The following is a 25,384-nucleotide window of genomic DNA, read 5'->3' on the forward strand; positions in this document are numbered from 1 at the left end:
ATTGACTTGCCAAAGAGTATCAGCTGCAATAAACACAGGTTTAAATGGCAGGCTTTGAGACACTTGGCAAAGGTACTATGCTATATCTACTCACTCAAGTCTCTGAGGCTTGTATTTCCAGTAAATACAACACTCATTTGGGGAGCTCCATACCCCTGAAGAGACTAAGTAATTAAAAACAAAAAGTGGGGTTTTTTTTGTTTTGTTTTGTGGGGTTGTGTGTGTGTGTGTGTGTGTGTGTGTGTGTAAATATATTTTTTGACCTCTGATTTACTTTAAAGCAATGTAGAATGCTTTCAAATAATTCTAAGAATTTATTATTATAGGAGCTGTTGTTCTAAGTTAAACACCAAGAATGTTTTTACAATTTGCCTTGTAATGAAACCATTTAAGTATTTGTCATTTTATTTGTGTTCCTCTGAAAAACTTGACATTTTCAGAAACATGTAAGTTATCCAGTACCGTGCCACGAGAGGTCTGACTAGTAGAGACCTCGCTTCCTATTTTCTCTTAATTAACTTTGACCATGAGGCAGAACAGCAAAAGCTCACAGCTTTATGTTCAATTACAAAAGGAATAAATAGACTTTGGAGAGTCACCAGGGATGCCTGATGTTCAGCTTCTTCACTGGTTAATAAGAAATCAGCATCTACATCATAGCCATGTGAGTGAGACAGCATAGAGATAGGTAGGTAGGCAGATAGACGATAGATAGATAGATAGACAGACAGACAGACAGACACATCTCAACCAGTAAAACATCATCGATAGATAAAGACAACTACTGTAATTCTTCTTTTCGTTCTTGCTCATCTTAAACAGTGGTACACACATGGCTCAAATAAACTGAACTGATCAAATTCTGAATGCAAGTTCAATGTAGTATTTAATATTACATTTTTGAAAAAAAAAATACCCTAACTACTTTTGGTTTAACAGAGTCTAAGGAACAAAAAAATTACCACCAATCAGTATCTCATTTTAAAATAATATAACAATATTATCAGATTACCAAATTACCACAAAACTTACTTTAAAAATAACTTCCAAGCATTTAGTGCTGGATTCATGGGTATGTTAAGAAATGTCATCAGTATCTAATTTATATATTTCTCAACAATATATGGCCATCAAATTCAAATACATAAAAAGCACCCAAATAAAAGTAATTCTTTCCTTCCTAGAGCTAAAACAGCTGAACACCAGATGTTTCTAACTGGTTGAAATTTCATGATTAAAGTATCATAAATTGTCAAAACTTCTATTATAGTTATTGAGATGACTTGGTATTTAAAATAGTATTAAAATCATACCCTAGTGTAGGCAGTACATACACAACTAAATGTGCATGTCTGCACTGAACACTACTGAAATTAACACTCAGAAAACAGGCAGAAAAGGGGTGGGGGGTGTGTCTCATTGTAAAATGAGTTACTTCCTAAGATTAGGTTAGTAATAATAGTACTTTTCTAGGATATTTGCTTCCTTCTATGCTGAAAACTCCATTCAATATACATTTACCTGATATAGAACATATGGTGTGTTTATAAGTTTTATGGATATAGAATAGGGCATGAATCCTCATTGAAATGGGTAAGACCCACATCAGACACTAACTAGAGTTCAGATATAACATTCTCATTTGTGATTAGGAAAAAACAACTGTCCTTCAACAATTTGTCTTTTTATTCTGGAACCAAAATCAAGTACATTTTTTCTACAATCTTATTTTAATTTCCTCTAATGTAAAATATTGTATACATTACACTTGCTTTAACCATTTAAAGAAGTTCTAATTGCTTCAAAGATAATGATGATCTATACTCTTTTTATCTGAATACAGTTTTGAACTGGACCTAAAATATATGTTCACTCTTTAGGAATTCTACTTTAAAGCTGTGGATCCCTTCTCTTCTCTCCGGACAATTATGATGAACATAATGTCAAGTCAGTTAAGTTCACACTAGAAATATATCACATTCTAAGCTATTCACCAGAAATAAATTACATTTGTTTATAGCAGGTATTTTATAACAGAATAGACACAGATAACTGTGAGAACAATAATTCCTCTTGCAATATTATGTACTAGGTGTAAAGAGCACTCTCCACATCATTTAGTGAGACACAGTCATAAAAGGGGCACCCAGGGAAAGTATAAATGTGAGCAAAATATATTGCACACAAACTAATATATCTGAAAATGAGAGTCTATGCCTATGGATTTTCACATAAAGTAGAACTGGTTAAACTGATTACTGAGCCTAAAACAACTCAAGGTAAAGACTAAGAGACACTTTAAAATAATCAATAGGAAGAGGAGTGATAAGACTGCATGGCCCACAAGCCCTTCAGCGGGTGGTACATGTTTTCTACAATCACCTTTTAGAACTGTTAACTTAATTATGTGTGGGGGCAGTAAGGGTATGTGCAGGGGAGTACAGGTGACTGCAGAAGCCAGAGGACTAAAGACTCCTAGAGGTTGAATTCGAAGTGGTTGTGTGCTGCCGTATATAGGGCTAGGAAGCACTCTAAGGTCCCCTGCAAGAGTGGTTTGTGCTTTTAATCACTGAGCCCCTTTATAGTCACTTATTAATCAATAAATTCAATTAATTTAATAAAAATACTTGACAATTCTTGAAAAATGTAAAACTTTTTCAGAAATACAGTATCTATAAAAGCAAGGCTCTTTCCAAGCGAAATGGTTTCCCAGAGATGAATCTGTTATTTTGAACAACCAAAGCAAAAGCTGCTGTGCAAAGCTTATTTTTCTCACATACTCATTTAGTGACAAAGACTGAGAAATTCACCAGCAAATGACCACCTTCCTGGCAACTGCCCAAGAAAATTTAACCGAGCATCTATCTACCTAATAAAAAGTATCAGCATGCATCCATTTTTAAAATCATAGTGAAAAATAAGTAGCACCTTTTAACCACGGCATTCCGTTCTGAAATGCTAAGTCCTACTTTCAATACTTTAGACAGCGGTGCAGAATACCCTCTTCTCTCCCTGTAGACCTCTACAATGTCCCCTAATTCAAGTGACTCAACACCTACAAGTGAAAGGGAGTAGGACCTCTAAAAGCAGTCTCCTTCCATCACATGGGACAAAGCGCTTCCTCCATCCCCTCAGTGTGCCTAGATATAAAAGGCCTGGCCTAAGAGCAGCAGACAGCAGCTGCTTTATTCAAGTGCACTTGTTTGCAATTTCACCTTCCTGGACTTAGTTCTCTATCATAATAAATCCATCATGAAAGCAGAAATGGAGTATGCTTTCTGATCTGACCACAACTCAATCACTGTTGTGATTTACTTCTAAGTATGAAGCAAAGCAATGGTCTGTGCTCACTGACCATTCTGTACGACATTTGTAACTTTTACCCAAGTAGTTTTTAAACCTGTATACTACACATTTAAAACTCAAGAAAACATAATCCAACAATAAAAGCAAAGTTTTTGGTCCCTTTGTGTGTGTGTGTGTGTGTGTGTGTCTGCATGCATGCACACATGCACATGTATGCATGTGTAAAGCTCAGAAAGAAAAATGGGCTAAAAAGTAAGCTTTATTCACAGTCCTGGGTTTCCAGTCACAGCACACAACTAGCTGACAGTGTCTGTGAGGGAGTGACAACTGAATGAATAAACTTCCATTAATAAAACAAATTAATAAATTCATATTAATAAAATGAATAAACAGTAAGCACAAAACCAACAGACAAAGAAAACCCCAGAGTCACACCCAATAGTGTTCCCTAAATTATACTCTCTAAATAAAGCTAAACCAACGACTTCTCACCTCTGAGTTCTTCTGGTTTGATTGGGTAAGAGGGACAAATGTAAATTATAAGAATTCAGACATCTTTTTTGTTTGTTTTTGGCCTCTTAGCTAAAGACAAACTTTTACTTAAAAGATCTCAGCAACGACATCTCCTAAAAAGTTACTACATCCCCCTCCAGACACACACAAAATCATGTGTACCTGGAACCTGTGAATGGGATCCAACTTGAAGAAGTTTTACAGATATAACCAAGTCTTCAGGTAGTCACCCTGAATCAGACAGAAGCTCCCTAAATTCAAAGGTGTATTATCTGAACAAGAAAACAGTAGAGACAACCTTACGAAGACACAGGCAGCTGGAGGGACCTGTGGAAATGTAAGGCCCCTGCAAAGAGTTGCTGGAGTGAGCTGAGCGAGGACTTCCGTCTCTGGGATGAACTAGCTCTGGCCACACTTGGAATCTAGGTGCTGCACCTGTAAGTACGTGAGGAAAAGTTTTAAGCCACAGGTTTGTGGTCCTTTTTGTACAGGATCTCTAGGTAACTAACAGAGCAATGTATTTTAGAAAGATTATCTGTAAAAGGTGTTGTTTTATCTTTGGCCTGTATAAACATCAAATCAGGAATTAGTTCAAATGGCTTCATCACTTCTGTATTTTAAAAAACTGATTCCTAAGTATCCCAAAGCCTCTAGCTCATGACTTGCTGTCTGTAAATCCATTCTAGTTTAAGACTAGAGTTACATTTACTGCAATATCTGCCCACTTCAAAAATACTACTGGATCATTTGTAAACAGTTTTCTTTTCTTTTTTTCTTTTTCTTTTTCTTTTTTTTGATGTTCTTTACACAAGAAAAATCAGTCAATTAGTTCTCGTGCTGCGGAGCTCACCCAGGCCCCTCAATGTGCACACACACACACAGGAAAAGTCCCCACGCCTGTGAGAAGCTGGCAGTACCAGTACTCCTCAAGACAACTGTAAGCAACTTTATGACTACTATTCAGACTTTTAAGCTGGTCTCAAACTTAATGCTTTTCACTCAACTTCCCTGAATTTACCTAAAAGGAATTCCATTTCTACTTACCCAGTTATTTGTTGTAGAAATAGTCTACTTTTAAAATTCAAAATATTCCTACTATTACCACATAAACCTTTGAATGTCCTGATTATTTGGCCACTGAAAAGTCTTGTTCAAAAAGATATAAAAAGTTAGAAAATTAACAACTGTATAGCAACCTAGTTCACAAACAAGTCTAGATATGGGAGGCAGAGGTATGTTAAGCCTATAAATAATGTAAGGTAAAATGAAGTAACGGAATTCGAGTAGTTTCTGAGGAACTGTAGAAGCGACCAAGCATACAAAAAACATTAAATTCCAGAAAATTGATTTTGATTTCAAAGAGTCAGCTATGGCCCAACCAGCAAACATGTAGGCTGGAACTAGTAAATATTTCACAATTTCATGTCTCTGAAATACTCTTTTCCACACGTAAAATGTGTAATGCCTATTGTCCGCCAGTAAATACTTATGGACATAAGTGAATTTCCAAACAAAAACCACTGAGACTAGCATAATCACAGAGAACTGAACTCTACGTTTCCAAATTAAGCTAAGGAAAGTCTTGACTTTTGTAAGAGAGAGTAAGTGAGGGAAGGAGAAAAAAGCAGTGAACGAGAAAAAGTAGAATAACTGAGGAAAATGAAGACAGGCTTCATGACTGCTCCGGTCACCAACCACAATCCCACCATTGACGACTACAAAAACCACAAACGCCAACACCAGAAGGACGTAGGGCCAGGTCAAAAGGAAAAGCACACTCAGGTTCTTAAACGACATGGAATACACCAGAAGAAACTGAAGAACTCTTCTGAGTTCCGAAAACGGTCCTTTAATGGGGGGAAGCCTCTCTTCCTTCTTCTTGTGCAGCTCAGTTTTCCAGGCCTCACTGAGTTTCTGTGCCACGATGTGTCCCGCACAGAAGGCAGCCCAGATGATGTTGGTCTGACGAAACATGAAGCCACAAAACCCAAGCAAGGCTGAAGTCCTATGATTGCCGTAAAGACACATCAAGTAAGCAAAGAGAGTGAAGAACACAGACCCGGGTTCTGTGTAATAAAGGAAGTTAAAGAAATAGAGAGTCGGAAATACTGCAAGCGTTAATGTTGACAAAATTCTCTGGATACTTGAAGAAGCCTTGAAGGAAAAAGAAAAAAAAATTATTTTTAGGGTAAAGTAAATACACCATTTCTGTAGAATTAATGAAGAGATGTATTTAAAGCTCACTCAAGTTAATTCAAATGAATCATATTTTTGGCTTTGCAACACCATGAATAAGAATACCTCTGGTAATTTCTAATTACATTAATCAGCTTGGAAACCATTAAGATACTAAGACGGCTAAACTCTTAAAAAAAAAACTTAAAATCTTTTGAATCACTGAGCAAGTCATTTAGGGGTCACTGGATACAAGATCCTGGACTAGGGTACATGGGATACAGAGGTGAAGCGAACACAGTAAAGACACATACAGCAATGCTACCTTGAACTTAGTTCTTAGTCAGTCTCACCCAACCCTGTAAGGATAGCCTTCAAATCTCTAGAGAAAACTGAAATGTGTAAATAGTATTAATCACCCTGCCTGGTAATCTTACCTTTTGTATAATGAAATTACAAGGATCTTTCCTAATAAATAAATAAATAATTTTAGGCCTGCTCTAAACTCAAATGTTTTCTTTTAGCTTTTCTTGACAATTTCAGAACGCAACTGTTTTGAATCTCTTTGAACTGTATCCTTCACTCTATCACATAAAGTCAGACCATGCCAATCCTTTGATTAAATTCCTCCTCAGGCCAGGTGTGGTGATACATGTCTTTAATCTCAGAACTTAGAAAGTAGAGGCAGGTGGATCTCTATGAGTTCTAGGACAGTCAGACCTGCACAGAGAGTTTGAGGCCAGCCAGGGCTACATAGTGAGACCCTGTCTCAACAAATAGACAAAGCTCCACAACAGCCAGTAAACTTGGAACATATATGCTACATCTTGTTCCTTTTGAAGATCTTTTGTATTGTAAACGGTTTTACACAAAATACTAAATAATGGAAACTGTGTAATTTACAATCATATAATTAAAACTATTAAAGGAAAAAACCCACAGGAAATCAAAGTCACAGGAAAACACATTCATGGCGTCACTCCTGCTTCACATCACTGTAACTCATAACCTTATCATTTTAAACAGTAATTCCCTTTGCTGACACTGTTTCTATCAAGATTACCTTCTTATCTGTCAATTTTAACCCACATTAGGTTCAACACAGGTGCCATTTATGAAGCCTTCGAAAAGCCATCCTTTCTCCCTTCATCCCACCAGGCTGCAACAGTATTTCTCTGCTCCTGTCACGTACCCTTAGCCCCTTTTCATAATTCATACTACTAAAAAGACCTTAGTAAACATTACTGTCACAGTTAACATTTATTAAAACCTTGTTAGGTACTAGCCTAAGCAATTTCCACTTATTAAGCTCCTTTACTCTTAATACAAATTCAATGAAGTAAAATTTATTATTACTATTGATATTTAATTTAAATTATTTCAAATAGATAAAGGCATAAAATCACAAAAGGGTAATTTGTTCACGTTAATATAAGTGGTGGCCAGGATTGAATTTAAACCCAGGCAATCTATCTCCAAGACTTGCATTATGAAATCACATCAAACTCCCTCAGCTAAAATTTATTTCCACTAAAGAGGATCGAATTTCCTTAAGAAAACATGGAATTATTAAATCGGTTTAGTTCCCTAACAAACACCTTAGATTTTCAAATAAAGTTATTCCCATATTTAAATATATATACCTTCTACATATAAGTAGAGAATATCCATTTAGCTTTAGAAAACATACACAAAAGCTAACTGTTGGACATTTCCCTCTATATAAAACCAATTCATAATTGTGAACTTGACTGCACAGAAACTTGCAGGAACTTTATTCAGAACATACCTTGTTTCTGGGTTGCACCTTTCTGAAAAGCAAATACAGTAAGTAGAAGTTGCCAACACTGAAGAGCAGATTAACAAATCTGAGCATTCCAATGGAACAGACCACATGTTCAGACCATCCCAGGATCCAGCTGGCAGGTTTGACCACTCCAACTGACACCAGGTACAGGCCGGGCAACGTAGTAATCATGGGATCCCACTTAAAAAGAAAAGACCAACAGTGAAGCAGAAGCCATAAGGACCTCATTGATAAAATATGTCAGAAATCAGTTTCCATTTGTTCCAATAATGAAGAATTTGGAGACGATATTCTAGGACATTTAAATAAGTCCTGGCAGAAGAGATGTCTTGAAGTTTTATTTTTAAGATTTAGTGCCCACATGTATTTTGTGACTAAACTGCATAGGCCCTAATTTTACAAGCCAGGCAAACAGTAGTTGGACTCTGGTGGATCTTAAGGATCCTGATGTATTTAGAAAGACTGCATTACAAGATTTCTAATCACAAAACCTGTCAGTTTAGGACTTGGGTTTAGCGCTGTCTTACATATTACAATAATACATCCTGTATGAGAGGCTGTAATTACTATTATTTTGCAGGCTAGTGATCCTTCAAATGGCAAAGGTTATGAGCAACAGCACCAAGAAATCAGGCTTTTCTTCAACAGACTTTATATTTTGAAGCAGTAACCCATAGTGTGTTCATGAGAGGAGGAATGGTACGTTTATCTTCGCACTATGCATGTTTATGTAATCAAACATATTTTTTAAATGATGCAATCTGACTCGTTGCCAATATATCCAGACAACAGTAAGTTTGGGGGGGCGGGGAATCCAAGGATGAAGTGATAATGAAACTATCACTTTTTGGTGGCCTAAGATCCTCCATTCCGCGTCCAAAATACTGAGTGGAACACCTCATAGGTAAGCTTTAGGTGTGTGTTTTTCTTTCTTTCTTTCTTTCTTTTTTTTCCTTGTCTGCATTTTTTCAAGGGGCACCTGCATGCCTCTTAGTCGTGAGACTTAGGGAGGCAAATGGGTCAGTTGCCAAGAGGAGCTGCCATTTGGTGTCCGCCTGTCTCGCATGGCCTGCTCTAGACTTAGCATTCACCTAACAAACAAATTCACCTAACAAGCCATAGATCTCCAGGCTGGGCACGATCCGTCGTTACCCGGGGTGCCTTGCACGTTTGGAGTCTGGGAGGGCAGACGGGGAGTGGTAAGGCCACACACACACACAGGTTGGGAGGAGGAGTCCGTCCCGGGGCAGGGCCAGCAAGGGACCAACCTGCGACAGGGAGAAGCGGCCCTCGCAGTAGCGCTGCGCCTGCGGCAGGTGGAAGACCTCGTCCATGTAGGGCTCGCGCAGCGCGCGGCTGAAGGCGGAGAAGAGCAGGCAGGACACGAGGAAGGTGCAGCTCAAGGCGGCCGAGAAGTAGTAGCCCTCCAGCTGCGCCATCCCGCGCGGCCGCGGCCCGGGCCCAGCCCCGGGCAGACGCGCGCTCAAAAAGCAGCGCGCAAGGCTCCGGCGGCGGCGCCCGGACGAGGTACGGCAGGGCCCGCACGCAAGGGATGCTGGGCAAGCGTTGGACGGAAGCCTAAGGAGGTCTTGTTTCCGGAGGGGAACATTTCTGCAACGCGCCGGTCGGTGGTCCTGTCAATCACTTGGCTCAGAGCTCTCAGACTGGCCAGAGCCGGAGGGAGGGGCGGGTCTCGGCTCAGGCGCGGGAACGGCTGCCTGGAGGCTCTGCAGAGGAAGCGGTTCTTGCGCCCTCTGTTGCTCTTAGAAGGCAGCGAGCATCCCCAGCTTTCTTTCTAACCTCCCAGCTCCCAAACTACATTTGTTTCCAGTTATTGCTGTTCTCCAATTGCCAGTGAGATGAATTGCTAGAACCTTCATTACTATCTATTGCATCCTGCCGTCTCTGGCGGGTAGGGAAGATTGACGCGTTCTGACTGAAACAGGCAAACAGCCCTTCGCTGCCAGGTGACTTCCCCTCTTGAAGAGCCTATTAGTTTACAGGGGGCAGCGTGCCCACGCTGGTGAGATTGAGCTAACGTTCAGAGTTTGTGCGTTTTAGGTGAGGAACACTTCTCTGTGGATATAATTTGAGTGGCTTTTGCCGTGGGTGGTGGCTCACACCTGTAGTCTCGTACTTGAGAGGCTGAGGCAGGAGGAGTACTCCTAGTTCCAGATCAGCCTAAGATACAGTGTAGGATACTTCCTTAAAAAATAAATAATAAAGTCATTAATATCCATCTCTGTTGTAGTGCATTCTCCTAAAATGTGGCCTTAAGTCTCCTAATGTGTGGTACTATGGAATATTTATGTGTGTGGTCTCAAAATGATGCTCACATGTATAAAGTTGTAGGCTAGGTAGGCCTCGCATAATCCCTTTATTCTGAGATTGGAGTTGAGACTGAAGATTGAGAAGATATTTGAAGGAAGCTGAAGATAAAGTATGTTTTGAGTGTGGTTGGTGATGTTTTGTTGGAAAAGACTTCTGCTAATCTCAGGTTGCTCTTGGCAGCCAGCCACTCATCACAAAACAGCTGAGCCCATGCTTTGATTTCTGAGCCTAGGTTACACTTACCAATTTGAGATCATTTCCAGATAATTTAGACTACAACCACTTGACCTCAGACCTAGTATGCTGGCTCAATCATGACCATGCATACAGTTATGACAATACACACCATAGAGGCTTCTGGCCTTTGCTAGATGTAATGGACAATTTCTGAAGGGAGTAGCACAAGATTACCTTTTTATGCTCACAGTCTCATAATAATTGCTACCAAGAACTTACTTAGAGATCCTACTCCTATATATATGCTCCCCACTCTCCTTGGTTAACTGGAATGTTGCAAGCAAAGGTAAAGTTTCAGAACTGCTAGGTACCTTTTCTAATTTATTTAAGTTTGTCTATGGAAACAAGATGACAATAGGTAATATACCTGAAATTATGTAGAAAATGACCATCTAGGAGAGGGGTAGGAATTGGACTAAGAGTTGTAACTATAGTCTTATGGTTTATCATCATAACTTCTACTGAACTGAATGTTTTTCATCACTTGCAATTTAAATTTATATCCCACCTCTGTTCCATCAACCAAGTGGAAAAACATATATTGCATCAGAAGGAAAAACTTCACATCTAGAAGCAGTTAATGGTCAATAGGGAAAGGGACAAATTTTTCCATGGTGTAACCACCGGTAATTTGCCCCTACCCTGTCTTGCTCCTGTGAGAGACTCAAATTAAGCTCATTGGTTCCAAGAGTTCACTTTACAGACAGATGATATCAAAATGTGCTGGAGAGCATTGTAAATAGAAAAGTGCAGTATAAATACTCTCTCAAGACACAGTCATTTCCAGATGCAAGAAACTCTGGGATTAGAAGTTCACTTCTTTAATAGTTACAACTGAAGGCATTATCTATATTGGAGAAATTATTTTGGCCACTCCACGTAGTTAAAGGGATATTTATTTAATGGCGTAACTCACAAATTAAGTAATAGGTAGGTTGTAGGGTCTTGGGAAGGTGTATCGAAGTCCAGCGGTGTTCTCCGGAGCTCTGCACAGTCCATCTTCACCATTCAGTGTCCTGGCACAGAGAGAGCGCTGGCCCATCCAGCTCTCAGGTCTGCAGGCGCCTCCCCTGGCCCCGCCTCGTAGGCGTGACAGTTGCCAGAGTCTCAATGGGGGTTGGAACTTCCAGAATCAAGCTGGAATGGCTACCCACTACATATCTATACTTCAACAAGTTTGGATTCTGACACTCTGAGGGACTGGGAGTTAGATTCTCACATAGACAGACCTAGGGAGAGGGCCATCACTACATAATAAAGATGGTGGACCTCCAAGATAGCTGGCTTCTTCCTCAGCGTCCTGACCTGAGACAAAAGCCTGGCAGCTTTTTCTGCCACCATTAAGGACCCCCATGCCCGTGGACCAGTCTGACACGTTCAAGCCCCACCTTGTTCCAATCCTAAATTAGGGGAGGAAGACTCCCCCAAGACCATTAAAACCCACAACTTTCAAAGAGAGACCTGGCTTTGTTTTCGCATCTAAAGGAAATTTCCCACCCCAAACCAGGGCCATAAGATAGGCCCAAGGCTTCCAGAAACCAGTTCCCCATGGAATACTGGAAATTAGCTAACAGTTACTACATGGCCCCAGCCCTGAGGCCTCAAAACTAGGCAATCTAATTTAACTAGTACCCTGAAGTTTATCCCAATAAAGAGCAGTTTCTGAGCCTCATGAAGCCAACCACCCCCAGACCCTGCATGGTGCCTTCCATACCCTCTGATACTGAGCTGTGGGTGCCACCCTCTCAGACTAATACAGTCTGCCCTCGCCTTTTTGGAATCAAAATGAGTCCATTGATTTTCCTACACTGACTTATTTTCTTACTTCTTACACCACCCGCCTCTGCTTTGCAGCAGAGAGTCTTTCTCTATGTGTGTCGTGTGTGTGTGTGTGTGTGTGTGTGTGTGTGTGTGTGTATTTCCTCACCCCTAATAACCTTTTCTTTATGTGCTGAATCTCTTTGCTGCGTTCTGCTGTCCAAGATTTCCCCGTCTTTAAAGTCTTCAACTCTCAGAGAAAATGAGCCTACTCAAGACCTCTAGATGATAAGTAACATTGTTTTTTGAGACAGGGTTTCTCTATATAATAGCCAGGATAGCTCCTGGCTATCCTGGAGCTCACTCTGTAGACCAGGCTGTCCTCATGTCCTCAAACTCAGAGATCTGCCTATCTCTACCTCCTGGGATTCAAGGCATGGGCCACCTCTCCCAGCTGATAAGGAACATGTCTTGATAAACTCTAAAGATTTTCCTAAATTTTGCCCCTAAATCAAGATATCCCATTAAATAGTTACTACAGAGGTTTTAATGATGTACATTGTATTTCCTTAGACCTATTTTTAGAAACTGGATTTTTTTTTTCATTTTATATGCATTGGTGTTTTGCCATGGCTGTTGGAACATGCCTTGGAACTAGAGTTACAGACAGCTGTGAGTTGCCTTGTGGCTGCTGGGAATTAAACCCCAGTCCTCTGGAAGGGCAATTATCACTGCCATATGAATTTATGCACCTTAATAATTAAGATAGTCTTAGTTTAGTGAACAAAAAGTGTACTTGTGAATGATGCACTATTTCTGAATAAGGGTCCCCCTAAATACTACACTTGTGAGTAAAAAAATGTCTGTAAGTGCCCTCTTACATTGAAGTATTGTCAGATACTTCAGGATAGACAGCCTGCCTTACCATCTTTCTTCACTTATTGCTGAATCAAACTTTGGCTACTTGATGGTAACAGTGCTGTTTTACTTCGTGAAGTGACAATTGCTTCTAGCTACGGGGGGGGGGGGGGGGGGGGGGGACTGCAACTTGAGCCAATATCCTACACAGTAGCCTCCAAAACGCAATTTTAGACTTGAAATCCATCTTTGGCTGTTGTGTTATCATTGGGGAATAAGCAAAGGGAAAGTTCTAAATGAAACCAAACATGCACAAAATTTCAGTTCAAAATGTTGTGGGGCTCCCACCAGAAAAGACCACTCAGACACAGTCTATTGAAAATCTGTATTCCAGCCGGCTGTTAACTACACCTAGGTATTCAGGACTTACTTACAGTCCTGAGTGTGGTGATATTTTATGTGTGCATCCCAACATAGCATTTCTGGGGATCAGAGGAAAAAGCCAGCCACTGTATTAAACATAGAGGTGGGGCAGTGATAGCACACGCCTTTAATCCTAGCATTCAGGAGGCAGAGATCCATCTGGATCTCTGTGAGTTCAAGGCCACACTGGGAACAGAGCCAGGTGTGGTTTCACAGGCCTTTAATCCCAGTGCTAGTTAACCATAGAGGTCTGGAGGTCTGTACAAACAGACAGGAAGGGATAGAGCTGGGTAGAAAGAGGAGGTGATGTAGCTGGGCAGAGAAAGGAAGTAAGATGGCAGAGCATAGAAAGGTATATAAGGCGTGAGTATACAGGAAGTAACTCTCTTTTGGGCTAAGGATTTCCTAGCAGCAAGAACTTGTGGCTTGGCTTGTTCTATTTCTCTGATCTCTCAGTTTTCACCCTACTATCTGACTCTGGGTTATTATTATTATTATTATTATTAAGACCATTTAGCAATTCGTCTTATACCTGAGCCTTTCTCAGGACCCTTATTTAAGAAAAAAAAAAAAAACACATCCTTGCTGGAAAGTTGTGGTGGCTGAAAGTAAATGCCCCAATACGCTCATAGGGAGTGGCGCTATTCAGAGGTGTGGCCTTGTTGGAGGAAGTGTGTCACCAGGGACAGGTTTTGAGGTTTCAGATGCTCAAGCCAGGCCCAGTGTGGCATTCTCTTCCTGCTGCCTGCCCGTCCATATGTAGAACTTAAAACTCCTTCTCCAGCACCACGTCTGCCTGTGGGCTACCATACTCCCACCGTGACAATAATGGACTAAACCTCTGAACTGTAAGCCACCCTTAATTAACTGTCCTTCTTAAGAGTTGCCATGGTCATGGTGTCTCATCACAACAATAGAACCCTAACTAAGGCAGCAGTCTTCAAGGTTCCCTTCTCAGCTGCAAGCTAAGAGATAGTCACGAAAGCCAAAATGTGCAATTAGTAAAAAATAGCAAGGTCAGCTTGGCCATTGCAAAGAACCAGTACCCATGAGTTGTTTTTCTTCACAGAATTGTGGGGGTTTTTTTTTGTTTTTTTTTTTTTGTTTGTTTGTTTTTTTTTTTTTTTTGAGACAGGGTTTCTCTGTATAGCTTTGCGCCTTTCCTGGAGCTCACTTGGTAGCCCAGGCTGGCCTTGAACTCACAGAGATCCGCCTGGCTCTGCCTCCCGAGTGCTGGGATTAAAGGCGTGCGCCACCAACGCCCGGGTAGAATTGTTTTTCTTAGGTTCCCTCTTCCAGGTACTGGCACTCAGCAAGACAAAGTTCATCCTAGGTACCATTACAGAGTCACTATAGGCAACTTATAGCCCTTGTCACAAAAAAAGTATTAGCAAGTATTTTACTGAAAATATTGAAGTTATGGTGAGGGGGACAAATCTTTCTGCTTTTCTGGAGCTGTTCCAATTCTGGCCCTGAGCATCTCAAATAAACATTAATTGCTGGTCGTTTAGAAAGTTGCACCATATAACCCAAAGGGAAATATATATATATTTCTGACTCTTAAAATGTGATTCCCAGCCCCCAGACCAGCAACACTAGCAGCACCCAAGAACCTGTAACAAATCTGAGTCCTCAAGCCAGTGCCTTGGAACTCATGAAGCAGAAGGTTAAGAATTGAACAAAATGCTAAGGGTTAGCCATTCACTTAATAATCACATATGGGGCTGCAGAGACCGTTTGATAGGTAAAATGCTAAGCATGAAGACTTGAGTTCAGATAACAACAGCTGGAAAAAAAAAAAAGCCAGGCATGGTGGCCCATGCCTGTAATTTTAACAGAACGATCCTGAGGCTTCACTAGTCAGCCAGTTTAGCAAAATTGGTAAGCTCTAGATCAGTGGTTCTCAACCTGGGGGTTGAATAACCCTTTCACAGGGGTCACATGAGACCATTAAAAATACAGATATTTACATTACCATTCATAAAAGTAGCAAAATTACAGTTATGAAGCGGCAATGAAAATAATTTTATGGTTGGGGCTCAGCACCACATGAAGCATTGCACTAAACGATCACACCTTTTCACAGAAGGTTGAGAACCACTGCTCTACATCAGTTTTGGGACCTTGTCTCAAAAAATTAAGGTGGAGAGCAATAGAGAGCAGTATGACGTCATCAATGCCTGGCCTCCACAAGCAGGCACACGAGTGTGCATACACACCTGTGTACAATGACACATGCACGGGAATACAACACTCCACACACAAGTCAAGTGTGACTGTCTTAGATGGCATGTGGATTTCCACAGCAGTGCTTGTTTTCTGATGTCCTTGCTTTTCTGATGTCCACGATGCCTTGTTTCCTCTGATAGTCTTGTTCATGTTTGTTCCTGTCCCTTCGCGTGGAGGGATGAGTCTTTCCTGGTTCTTTGTCTTTGGGCTCTCCCCTACCACAAAATAAAACATTGCCAATGCACTTAACTTACTCAGCAAGAAGTGAGAGAGTTGGACTTCAAATACAGTTTAGTATGTTTGACCATATAGGTTCATATTTGGATATATTTTTTTCTCTTGGAAGATTTCTATGTGGAAAGAAAGTGCTTTCTTATGCTTTTGCTGCCTATAGATGAGGAACATTCACAAAACAGAAACTTCACGAAGTTTTGGGGCTTTGAGCATTTAATTGACATAAAGCTTGAGTGTATCACAAACTGGTTATTAAATGAGTCTGACAGCCACAGTGGTGAAGTTTCAGAATCATTTAAACACCAACGTGAGAAATGAGATGTGACAATGACCTAATCTGAATGTATACACAACTTACATTTTAACAGACACTGTGATAGAGTCTAACTTGAAAAATCTCAGAGTTAGAACTGAGTCCTGCCATTCAAATTTAAAATCTGAAAAGCTAGGTGTCAGCCAAATTGATGTACGAGTTGAGGTGGGGTAGGCAGACTTGTCCCTTTGGTTTTAGAAGCAGAAGACTTATGGGGGCATTTTTAAATCTAGTGATTGGTACCTGGTGCAGGTTAAAAGATTGGAACACATTTAGAAGATTATTCTTTAGCTGTTGTCATGCTTTGGATTTAGTAGAAGCAGAGATAACATGCGTTTCATTAATTAAATTTAGGTTCAGATACCTAGTGCCAATTTCCTTTCACAGGCAGACCCACACTAGAGGGTTCCCTGATTTGTGGCTCCTGTCCTCTCCTTCCTGTTTGCTTTATATTCTTTCTCTGAATAAGATGGCAGACCACATCAAATAATTTACATTTATTTAACGTAATAAAATGAAACACTCTACTGTTTATTACTGTCTCAAAATGGTAGTTTCTGTAATTATCAAGTTTCAGATTAATTCAAAGTTTGAGAAAGGTCTAGGGCATTAAATGGTTGCGATAGCACTTGCTTCCACCAGAGGGCGATGACAACCTCTGTGGAATCAGGACCAGTTTATTGCCTTTCCAGGTATATAGGAGTCCTCCATGCCGATGGGCTATCAGATAGTTGCCTAATAAGGCTGCCATTCAGAGTGGCTGTGTTTATTAGCTTTTGAAGTTCATAGTTATCATTAACAATAATTCATCATATATATACATATATATATATTGTTTTCTATATCTATATATCTATATTATGGTCTCTAAAAGTCTTATAAGCAGACCAGAAATTTTGGAAGCAGGAGAAAGACTGGACAGTCTGACAGAGAGGCAAGTTTGCATGGATGTGATTGGCAGCCTGCCCCTGGGGATGAATAGAGAACACTGGATACTTTCCTGGACCCATCAATCACATGAAGTAAAATCCTTATCTCTGGGGAAGGTGAGTTTCCATCCTAGGGCTCAGGCAGAGATCCTGTAGGAGGGAGAAAGAAGGGAAAAGTACCTGTCCTTTATGGTTGGAGTGCCAAGAAGGCTTTAGGCCAGGATTTCCCAAAGCAGGGGTCTGTGCTTCTGCTGGAAGCAGGAAATACTGCAGGATCTGGAGCTGCCTCAGCCTCTCGAGCAAGTCAGAGCATCCTAACAATGGGAGCTGAACGGTGGGAAAGAAAGCCTGCATCCCTCAGACATGTGAGGCTGATTATCACCAAAGAGGGACCATGTGATGCAAGTTCATGTCCTCTCCAACCATGAGTGCAGCGTGCAACACCCAGTGATAAGTAGAGCAGTGTGTGTGTGTGTGTGCTTCCTCCAGACTTGGAAGAACAGGTAAAGAGGGGCACCCATGATATAAAGGAAAGGCAAATCACAGATATCCACTTTTTGTCTTGGTTTTACGAGACAATGTTTCTCTGTGTAGCCCTGGCTGTCCTGGAACTCACTCTGTAGAGATCTGCCTGCCTCTTCCTCCCCAGTTTTAGGATTAAAGGTGTACGCCACCACTGCCTGGAAAACCACTTTTTAAAACCCAGTTATGCACTTTGATTATATAGCCAAAGCACACACTTAGGTTATAGAATATATTCCAACATCATAGTAGTGTTCTCATAAATGTGTGCACTTTCTAGTTCAGATATTAGCAGGGGGATTGGGAGATGATTGCAGTAATTTATACTTCTTTAAGCAGTGTGTGTGTCAGGGGTTTCCCTAGTCAACACCTAATGCTGTTGATTTTTCTTACACAGTCTAGTGCATAGGTAATGACACTGTGTTTAGTTTTAATTTGCTTTCTCTGATGATAGTTGAAATGTTGTGGCTCATTTGAATATGCTCTCTTTTAAGATGCCTTTTTAAATTCGCTGTCCCCCCCTTTTTTTTACAGTGGACAATTTTGATGGCAATTATAATGATTCTGAAAAGCCATGCAAATGTTTGGGTAGTGATTGGACAATATCGCTGCTGCGTGAAGTACCAATATCCTAACAGGAACAGGAGTTGCTTGTTTCTGGGCTGGAAAGCCTTCACAACATGAGGAGCCAAGCTCTAACATCAGTGGAGGGATATTATGAAGTCTATCTGCTTGCTTCTTTTATACTCCTACATGTTTTGTGTGTATGTATTTGAAAACATCGCCCAAGAAGTTTACAAAAAAAATAAAAAAGGATTTCACTAAATATTGTAAAAGAATAATTCACACATCATTATTCAAGAATGAAAGCGAGACATGTTGACTTTCAAACATGATAGTTATTACAGGTTCTATGTTGTCATCTAAAATGCTCTAAGTGGCTCCAGATTGGCAGGATGTTTCAAAATAATGATTTTATTTAAATGCAAGAGAATTTCAGCCAGTTGTCAGTTTCTGACTGAAAAGTCCAGCTGCTATCTGTCTTCTGACATCTCACCTGTACAGTTCTCGTCATATCCATGACATGAGCCTTTGCTGGTACTTCTTTGGAATCTTTATTTCTCACTGCGTTTTCATGTGCTTTTGAATGTATTCAGGAAGACTTCTGAAGTCAGAACCTTGTATTTAAATGGTTAATATAAATTTTTAAAATTGGAATACTTTCCAGTGAGAGAATGTCAGAAGAACATTATGTGTAACTGAAGCTACACTATAGACTTTTATCTGCCCCCCTCATCCGTATGCATCTGAGATTGTCTAATACTGACAAAATCAAGATATACTAATGTGTAAAGTCAGAAGAACAGGCTTAGAGGTTTATGATGATCACAGCTGAGAAGAAGTAATCAACGATTGGTAAGAATAGTGTCACTTATTGAGAACAATTGCAAGTGTATTAGACTTAGTGTACCTTTGGAATTCAATTGCAAGTATGTTCTGTGCCTGGGAATTTAGCTCTGTGGCAGATTCTTGCTTTGTATGCACAAGGCCCTTGATGTTATTGCCTACATTTTAAAAAATGTGGCTGTGAACTGGTGCCAGTCTAGAACACTGTAGTACTGATTTGTGACCAGATGGAGATGAAGACCAAGACTGTACTGGTTTACTTCTCTGTTGATGGGATGAACACTTTAGCTAAATGGAATTTGAGGAGAAAGGGATGTGTTTCACTTCTACATCCTGATCCCAGTCAATCATGGAGAAAATCAGGGCAAGAACTTGAGCAAGAACAGAGGTAGAGAACGTGGAGGAGTGTTTGCTAGCTTGCTTCCCATGGCTTGCTTAGCCTCCTTTCTTATAAAACCAAGGACCACCATTTCAAATTTAAAAATTTGTATTAACCATTTAAATACAAGTTTCTGACTTCAGAAGTCTTCCTGAATACTTTCAAAAGCACATGAAAATACAAACAGTGAGAAAAAAAGATTCCAAAGATGTACCAGCAGACTTGGTACTGCCCACAATGGACTGGCCTGACTCACATCAATCTTTAAACAAGAAAATGCCTCACAGATTTCCTTACAGCTCAAACTGATGGAGACAGTTCCTCAATTAAGATTCTTCCACAATGAATCCAACTTGAGTCAAGTTGAAAAAAACCAAACCAAACAAAACAAAACAAAAACCAACAACTACAAAACACCTCGCCATCAAAAGGAATGAGGATTTTGATCTCTCTATATAACAGAATGTCAGAGTAATTTTATGTCCCTGGGATCTAAGGTCCAAAAGGTGATCCTGTATTTCACATATATTCTATTCTTCTTTCATTTCTCATTTGCACTGATTCATTTAACTGCTTTTGAGATGATTTTCAGTATATGATTAATTAGAAATTAGAGGAATATTTGTTCTTTTCTGTACATAGTTTGAGAAAAATTTAAAAATTTAAAAAGCATTGTGGTAACAAAACTTTAGCTAAAAATTAAATTTTAGAAGTTTGACTTCATCCTATGCTCAGAAGACACTAAGCATGTTTGACCTGATGACTTAGGAGCTACATGACCATGCTACTACCTCTCAATATCGTTTAATCCAATGTTCAGTCTTCTGTCTTCACTCTCCCTTTTTTATGTGTTGAAAATCTAGTGTTTTGTGACTGTCTAAAATGTCACCTATGGGATGGGGAGACGGCACAGTGGAGGAAGTGCTACCAATGTATGAGGACCAGCACACAGATCCTTAGCACTACGTGAAGGCCACATATGGCAGTGCATTCCTCAGAGGGGAGAGACAGGGAGATCCTAGGGCTTGATGGCCTACCACTCTAGTTGAAATGGCAATCTCTAGATTGACTCCATCTCAACAACAAGGTTGGAAGTGGAAGAATTCTGATGTCGCCCCCCCCCAGCCCTCCCTCACAGGTAACTACACCCATAAATAGACATGCATACACATGCACCCATCATACATACAAAACAGAATGTTGCTTATCAGATAGCCTAAAATAAACTTTCTATTAAGCACCACAATTTTTCACTTTTCTCATGAATACACGCTTAAGCATCTACTTCTTTCCTTATACAGACCCATCATTAGATCCTTCTCTACAGTGGAATAAAATTCTTATTATGTTCCTCAAAACAAAATAAATCTCAGTAGCCACATGAAGGTTGAATAAGCCAAAAATCTACTTGTAAACAAAAAAGTAACAGATAGGCAAATATGTCTAAAGTTGGTTATGTGTGTGTATGGAACCATTATATTAAAACCCTTATTTTTCACAGTTAATATATACCAATAAAAGTTTTTCTTTTTTTATGTATATATATTCTTTTATTGAAAATAGATTTTTTTCATACAATATATTCTGATTACTGTTAACCTCCCCCAATTCCACCCAGTTCCTCTCCAACCCCCTTCCCACCCAGATCCAAACTATCTCTGTCTCTCAAGAGAAAAAAAAATCTAAGTAATAACAATGAAATAAAAATAAAACAATAAAAGTTTTTAATCAAAGAGAAAGGGCACCTGTTTGTATATTGATCTTCTTTCTTTCTGCCCTCTGGAAGCTTGGGCATCACCCCTGTGCACATATTCTTACAAAGTGGATATGGTATTTGTGTTAGTTACTTTCTTGTCACTGGGACAAAATACCTGTTATAAACAACCTGACCGGGAATGTCTTGGCTTCTCGTTTCAGAGAGTTCAGTCCATGGTCTCTTGGCTTTGAGCACTTGGTAGAACATCGTGTCAGAAAGAGCAGGAGGCAGAAAATATTTGTCACCTTGTTGGTGACAGAAAGCAAAGGAAATGAACAAGATTCAGAATTCTACATGACCTGCAAAGGTACTTCTTGCAAGGATGTCCCGGCTCCTAAAGTTCCCAGAATCCCCTCAAATTGAGCTACCTGATAGGGATCACGCGTTTAATACACCAGACTGTGAAACACGTTTCACAAGCATAGAAAGATTCTTACAGAAAAGCTGGCACGTTTTGCAATCAGCTCTTATGTTAGGATTTTGTTTTTGGGGGGGAGAGAAAACAAAACGGCAGGAATGGGCCTCCAGTGCAGTGGGTCCTCTGCATTCCCACTAGTCATGTAGTTTAAACAGGAGTGCTACTACAGCAGAGAAACTGCATCATAGCTTAGTGTGGTAGCTCACACTGCCTACACGACACAGTAAGTCCACATATGTGTGAGCTATAGACTGAGACAGACAGACAGACACACACACACACATCAATTAATCAATGACCTGTTTTGGAAAACTTATGATTTATTTTTCAACTCTAAGTTTATGTTTATCATAGATTTATAGTTACTGTTATTATTGTGGGTTCTTTTAAAAATAAATCATTTTACAGATCTGTAATTGATCGAAGTAAAATTTATTTATTTAGGTGTACATGGTCTGTGTACAATCCTTCATGGATGGAAGTGCAAGCCTCCCCCACAGTTTCTTCATGTACTAACTAACCAAATCTGAATACTCAAAGCAAGTTAAAATATGTGCCAAATGGCTAGATAAAAATATTTTGATTCAACTAATCAACCACTTATCTCTTTTTTTTTCCATAAATGTAGCAAGCAACTTTATTGGAAATTGTAGATACTTTCCTTAATGGAGAAAGTTCACATCTGTACCCGTATCTGGATTGATCTCTGTATTTGTTTTGTGTCAACATTCAATGGCCTTGGCCTAAACAACAGTGCTGAGACTAGGAGAATTTGGGGAGGTTATATTAATTTTCCACCGTGGTTGTTCATAATAAATCTGTAATATGTTATTCTCTGTCCTTAGTTAAACGTTACTACTGCAAATAATGAGACTCAAGTGTGTGTCAAAGCCTCCGCAGACTCAGCCCCAGATGCTTCACTACCATGAGGATGTCTCTTTAGCCTGCATTCCAGATGGAAACTTATACAGGATCAAGTCACAGCAGCCGACATATGGGTCATGTTGTTTCTGCTGTAAAACCTGCTGGTGTTGTTGCAATTATCATGTTGCTACAATTACCATGTGCTCTAGTTTAGACACGAGTTGTTCTCAAACAAGTTCTGTCGAGGCTTTCAAACCAGTGGCCATTCTGGGAGGTACATGCCATTGAGATGGATTAATGCATTTCTTGCTCTTTCGGTCTGGATGAGCCACTGTGAAAACTGGTGGCTATGAATTAAGCCTGGCACCTTGTATCTGGCACACACACCCTTCCACACAATTTCCCCTTTATGATCTACAATCATAAACAGAGCCATGGTGAGGCCCTCACCAGAACCTGAATCTCTACACTTGGGCCTTCAGTACTATGAGTTTTAAAAAAGGCCCTTACTGTATAAAGTTCCTAGTCTTAGTTTTTTTTGCTTCAACGGTTACAAAATAAACTAACTTACCTTCTAAACATGATAGAAATGACATGTTCTATGTCAAATATACAAAAGCTGTTATGAAATGAGTGCGTACATGGAAAAATGATGAAAATAAGCCGAGAGGGCCATGAGATATAATGTCATCTGAGCTATCCGGAGAGGAGAAAAATAGTTAAAAATCACTGGGTAACTGAGGAAGATGGACTGGATGTTAGGGATATGGAATGTGATGTGAGAATTGGCTTGACATGGTGCAATGCCTTTTGCCCAAGAATATGTAAATATTTCAGTCTATAAAATAGTCTGTTGGTGCATGAATAATGAGTCTTCTGTTTGACATGTCCCCAGTAAATATTTAATGAATTTCTGTTGATCTTAATATCACTTTAAATAACATTTCATGGAAAATGAGTGCTGCCTCATTAAAATAAGGAAGGAAACTAGAACGGAGGGCTCTCTATTAGAGATTGTAACAGGATTTTGGTTAGCAAACGGATGATTTAAAAACTCCATGTTATTAAAGCAAGGTCGCAGCACTACAAATTGACTTGCTTCATTTATTTTGAAGAATAAATTTTAGCTTTCATTATTTGTGACACTTTAAAGTATGACCAACAAATTTATTGCCTCGTTTGGAACATTTAATCAAATCTATGCTTTGAGATACTTTGCTGTTATTAATGGATACAGATAAGTCAGAAATGATGTTTGTTGGAACTGGGACATTTGGGATGCTTAGATGCTTCTTTTCTGTGTCCAGCACTTGAAGTGTTATGTGTATGTGAGTACTGTGCTGCAGTACCACTGTGTGGATGTGAGTACTGTGCTGCAGTACCACTGTGTGGATGTGAGTACTGTGCTGCAGTACCACTGTGTGTATGTGAGTACTGTGCTGCAGTACCACTGTGTGTATGTGAGTACTGTGCTGCAGTACCACTGTGTGTATGTGAGTACTGTGCTGCAGTACCACTGTGTGTATGTGAGTACTGTGCTGCAGTACCACTGTGTGTATGTGAGTACTGTGTTAAAGTACCGCTGTGTGGATGTAAGTACTGTGCTGCAGTACCACTGTGTGTATGTGAGTACTGTGCTACAGTACCACTGTGTGGATGTGAGTACTGTGCTACAGTACCACTGTGTGGATGTGAGTACTGTGCTGCAGTACCACTGTGTAAGGATGTGAGCACTGTGCTGCAGTACTACTGTGTGGATATGAGTACTGTGTTACAGTACCACTGTGTGTATGTGAGTACTGTGCTGCAGTACCACTGTGAGTATGTGAGTACTGTGCTACAGTACCACTGTGTGGATGTGAGTACTGTGCTGCAGTACCACTGTGTAAGGATGTGAGCACTGTGCTGCAGTACTACTGTGTGGATATGAGTACTGTGTTACAGTACCACTGTGTGGATGTAAGTACTGTGCTGTAGTACTAGTGTGTGGATGTGAGTACTGTGCTGCAGTACCACTGTGTAGATGGAGTACTGTGCTGTAGTACCACTGATGCAGAACCACGGCTTTTCAGCAGTGGCCTTTTTCCTTTGTGGTAACATAGGCAATCACTGTTTCAACGTGTTCCCCCCACACACACCCCAAATGTCAATTTTTTTGGTTTCCAGGTATTTTCCAATAGCATGAATTTAGTTGTTTTTTTAAAGTTGTGGTTTATACATAACCTTTGTCTACATCTTTTGAAAGACTGAGTTTTCATTATTTAGAACAGAAGAGCGTTGAAAAAATGTGTAAGAAATAGCTGTGCCTCATCCACCATTGTGTAAGGTAGAATGTAGCTGGAGGGCTTCTCTCCAAGTTCCACCAAGCCCCACAGTCCCACAATCCACAAATAAAATAATCACTCAGACACTTATATTACTTATAAACTGTATGGCCGTGGCAGGCTTCTTGCTAACTGTTCTTATATCTTAAATTAACCCATTTCTATAAATCTATACCTTGTCATGTGGCTGGTGGCTTACCAGAGTCTTTACATGTTGCTTGTCCTGGCGGTGGCTGCAGTGTCTCTCCCCCTTTTTCCTGTTTCCCCAATTCTCCTCTCTCCTTGTCCCACCTATACTTCCTGTCTGGTCACTGGCCATCAGTGTTTTATTTATATAGAGCGATATCCACAGCAGTAGAAGGAACAAACACTGACAGAAAGGAGGCCAGTGAATGCATCTCAGTCCTTATTTCCAACATCTCCCCCTAAGTTTCATATTGACCTGCACACCAACAAATTTTTTTAAAAAAAGACTTAATATGAGCTCACTAAATCAGCTAATTACAAGAATTAAAAAAAGTACAAACTGTTTTTATTACCATAGAAAATCAGTCTATAGTCTATAGTCTATTGGCTTTAAAAAGGCTCCTTGTGACTATTT

General features: G+C 40.0%; 1 protein-coding gene and 1 long non-coding RNA gene across 2 annotated transcripts; one reads left to right on the plus strand and one right to left on the minus strand.

Moving 5' to 3' along the window:
* Positions 1–222: 222 nt before the first annotated feature.
* LOC114693038 (putative Dol-P-Glc:Glc(2)Man(9)GlcNAc(2)-PP-Dol alpha-1,2-glucosyltransferase) lies at positions 223–9,353 on the minus strand. The gene is made up of 3 exons (XM_028869220.2): positions 9,070–9,353; positions 7,784–7,981; positions 223–5,973 (listed from the first exon to the last, which is right to left on the minus strand). The coding sequence occupies exons 1-3, from the start codon at positions 9,238–9,240 to the stop codon at positions 4,918–4,920; spliced, it is 1,425 nt and encodes a 474-aa protein (XP_028725053.1). The 5' UTR covers positions 9,241–9,353; the 3' UTR covers positions 223–4,917.
* On the plus strand, positions 9,240–23,905 carry LOC119086353. Its single transcript, XR_005089617.1, has 3 exons — positions 9,240–9,328; positions 21,339–21,484; positions 22,441–23,905. It is a non-coding gene; the product is annotated as an uncharacterized LOC119086353 (long non-coding RNA).
* The last annotated feature ends 1,479 nt before the right edge of the window (positions 23,906–25,384 follow it).

Source organism: Peromyscus leucopus, chromosome 20 (assembly GCF_004664715.2).
Source record: "Peromyscus leucopus breed LL Stock chromosome 20, UCI_PerLeu_2.1, whole genome shotgun sequence".
NCBI lineage: Eukaryota > Metazoa > Chordata > Mammalia > Rodentia > Cricetidae > Peromyscus > Peromyscus leucopus.

Coding starts and splice junctions, on each gene's coding strand:
- LOC114693038 (XM_028869220.2), bottom strand. CDS start 9,240: ATGGCGCAGCTGGAGGGCTACTACTTCTCGGCCGCCTTGAGCTGCACC. Junction 7,982..9,069: donor GCCGCTTCTCCCTGTCGCAG/GTTGGTCCCTTG, acceptor TTTCTTTTTAAG/TGGGATCCCATGATTACTAC. Junction 5,974..7,783: donor AGGTGCAACCCAGAAACAAG/GTATGTTCTGAA, acceptor TTTTCCTTCAAG/GCTTCTTCAAGTATCCAGAG.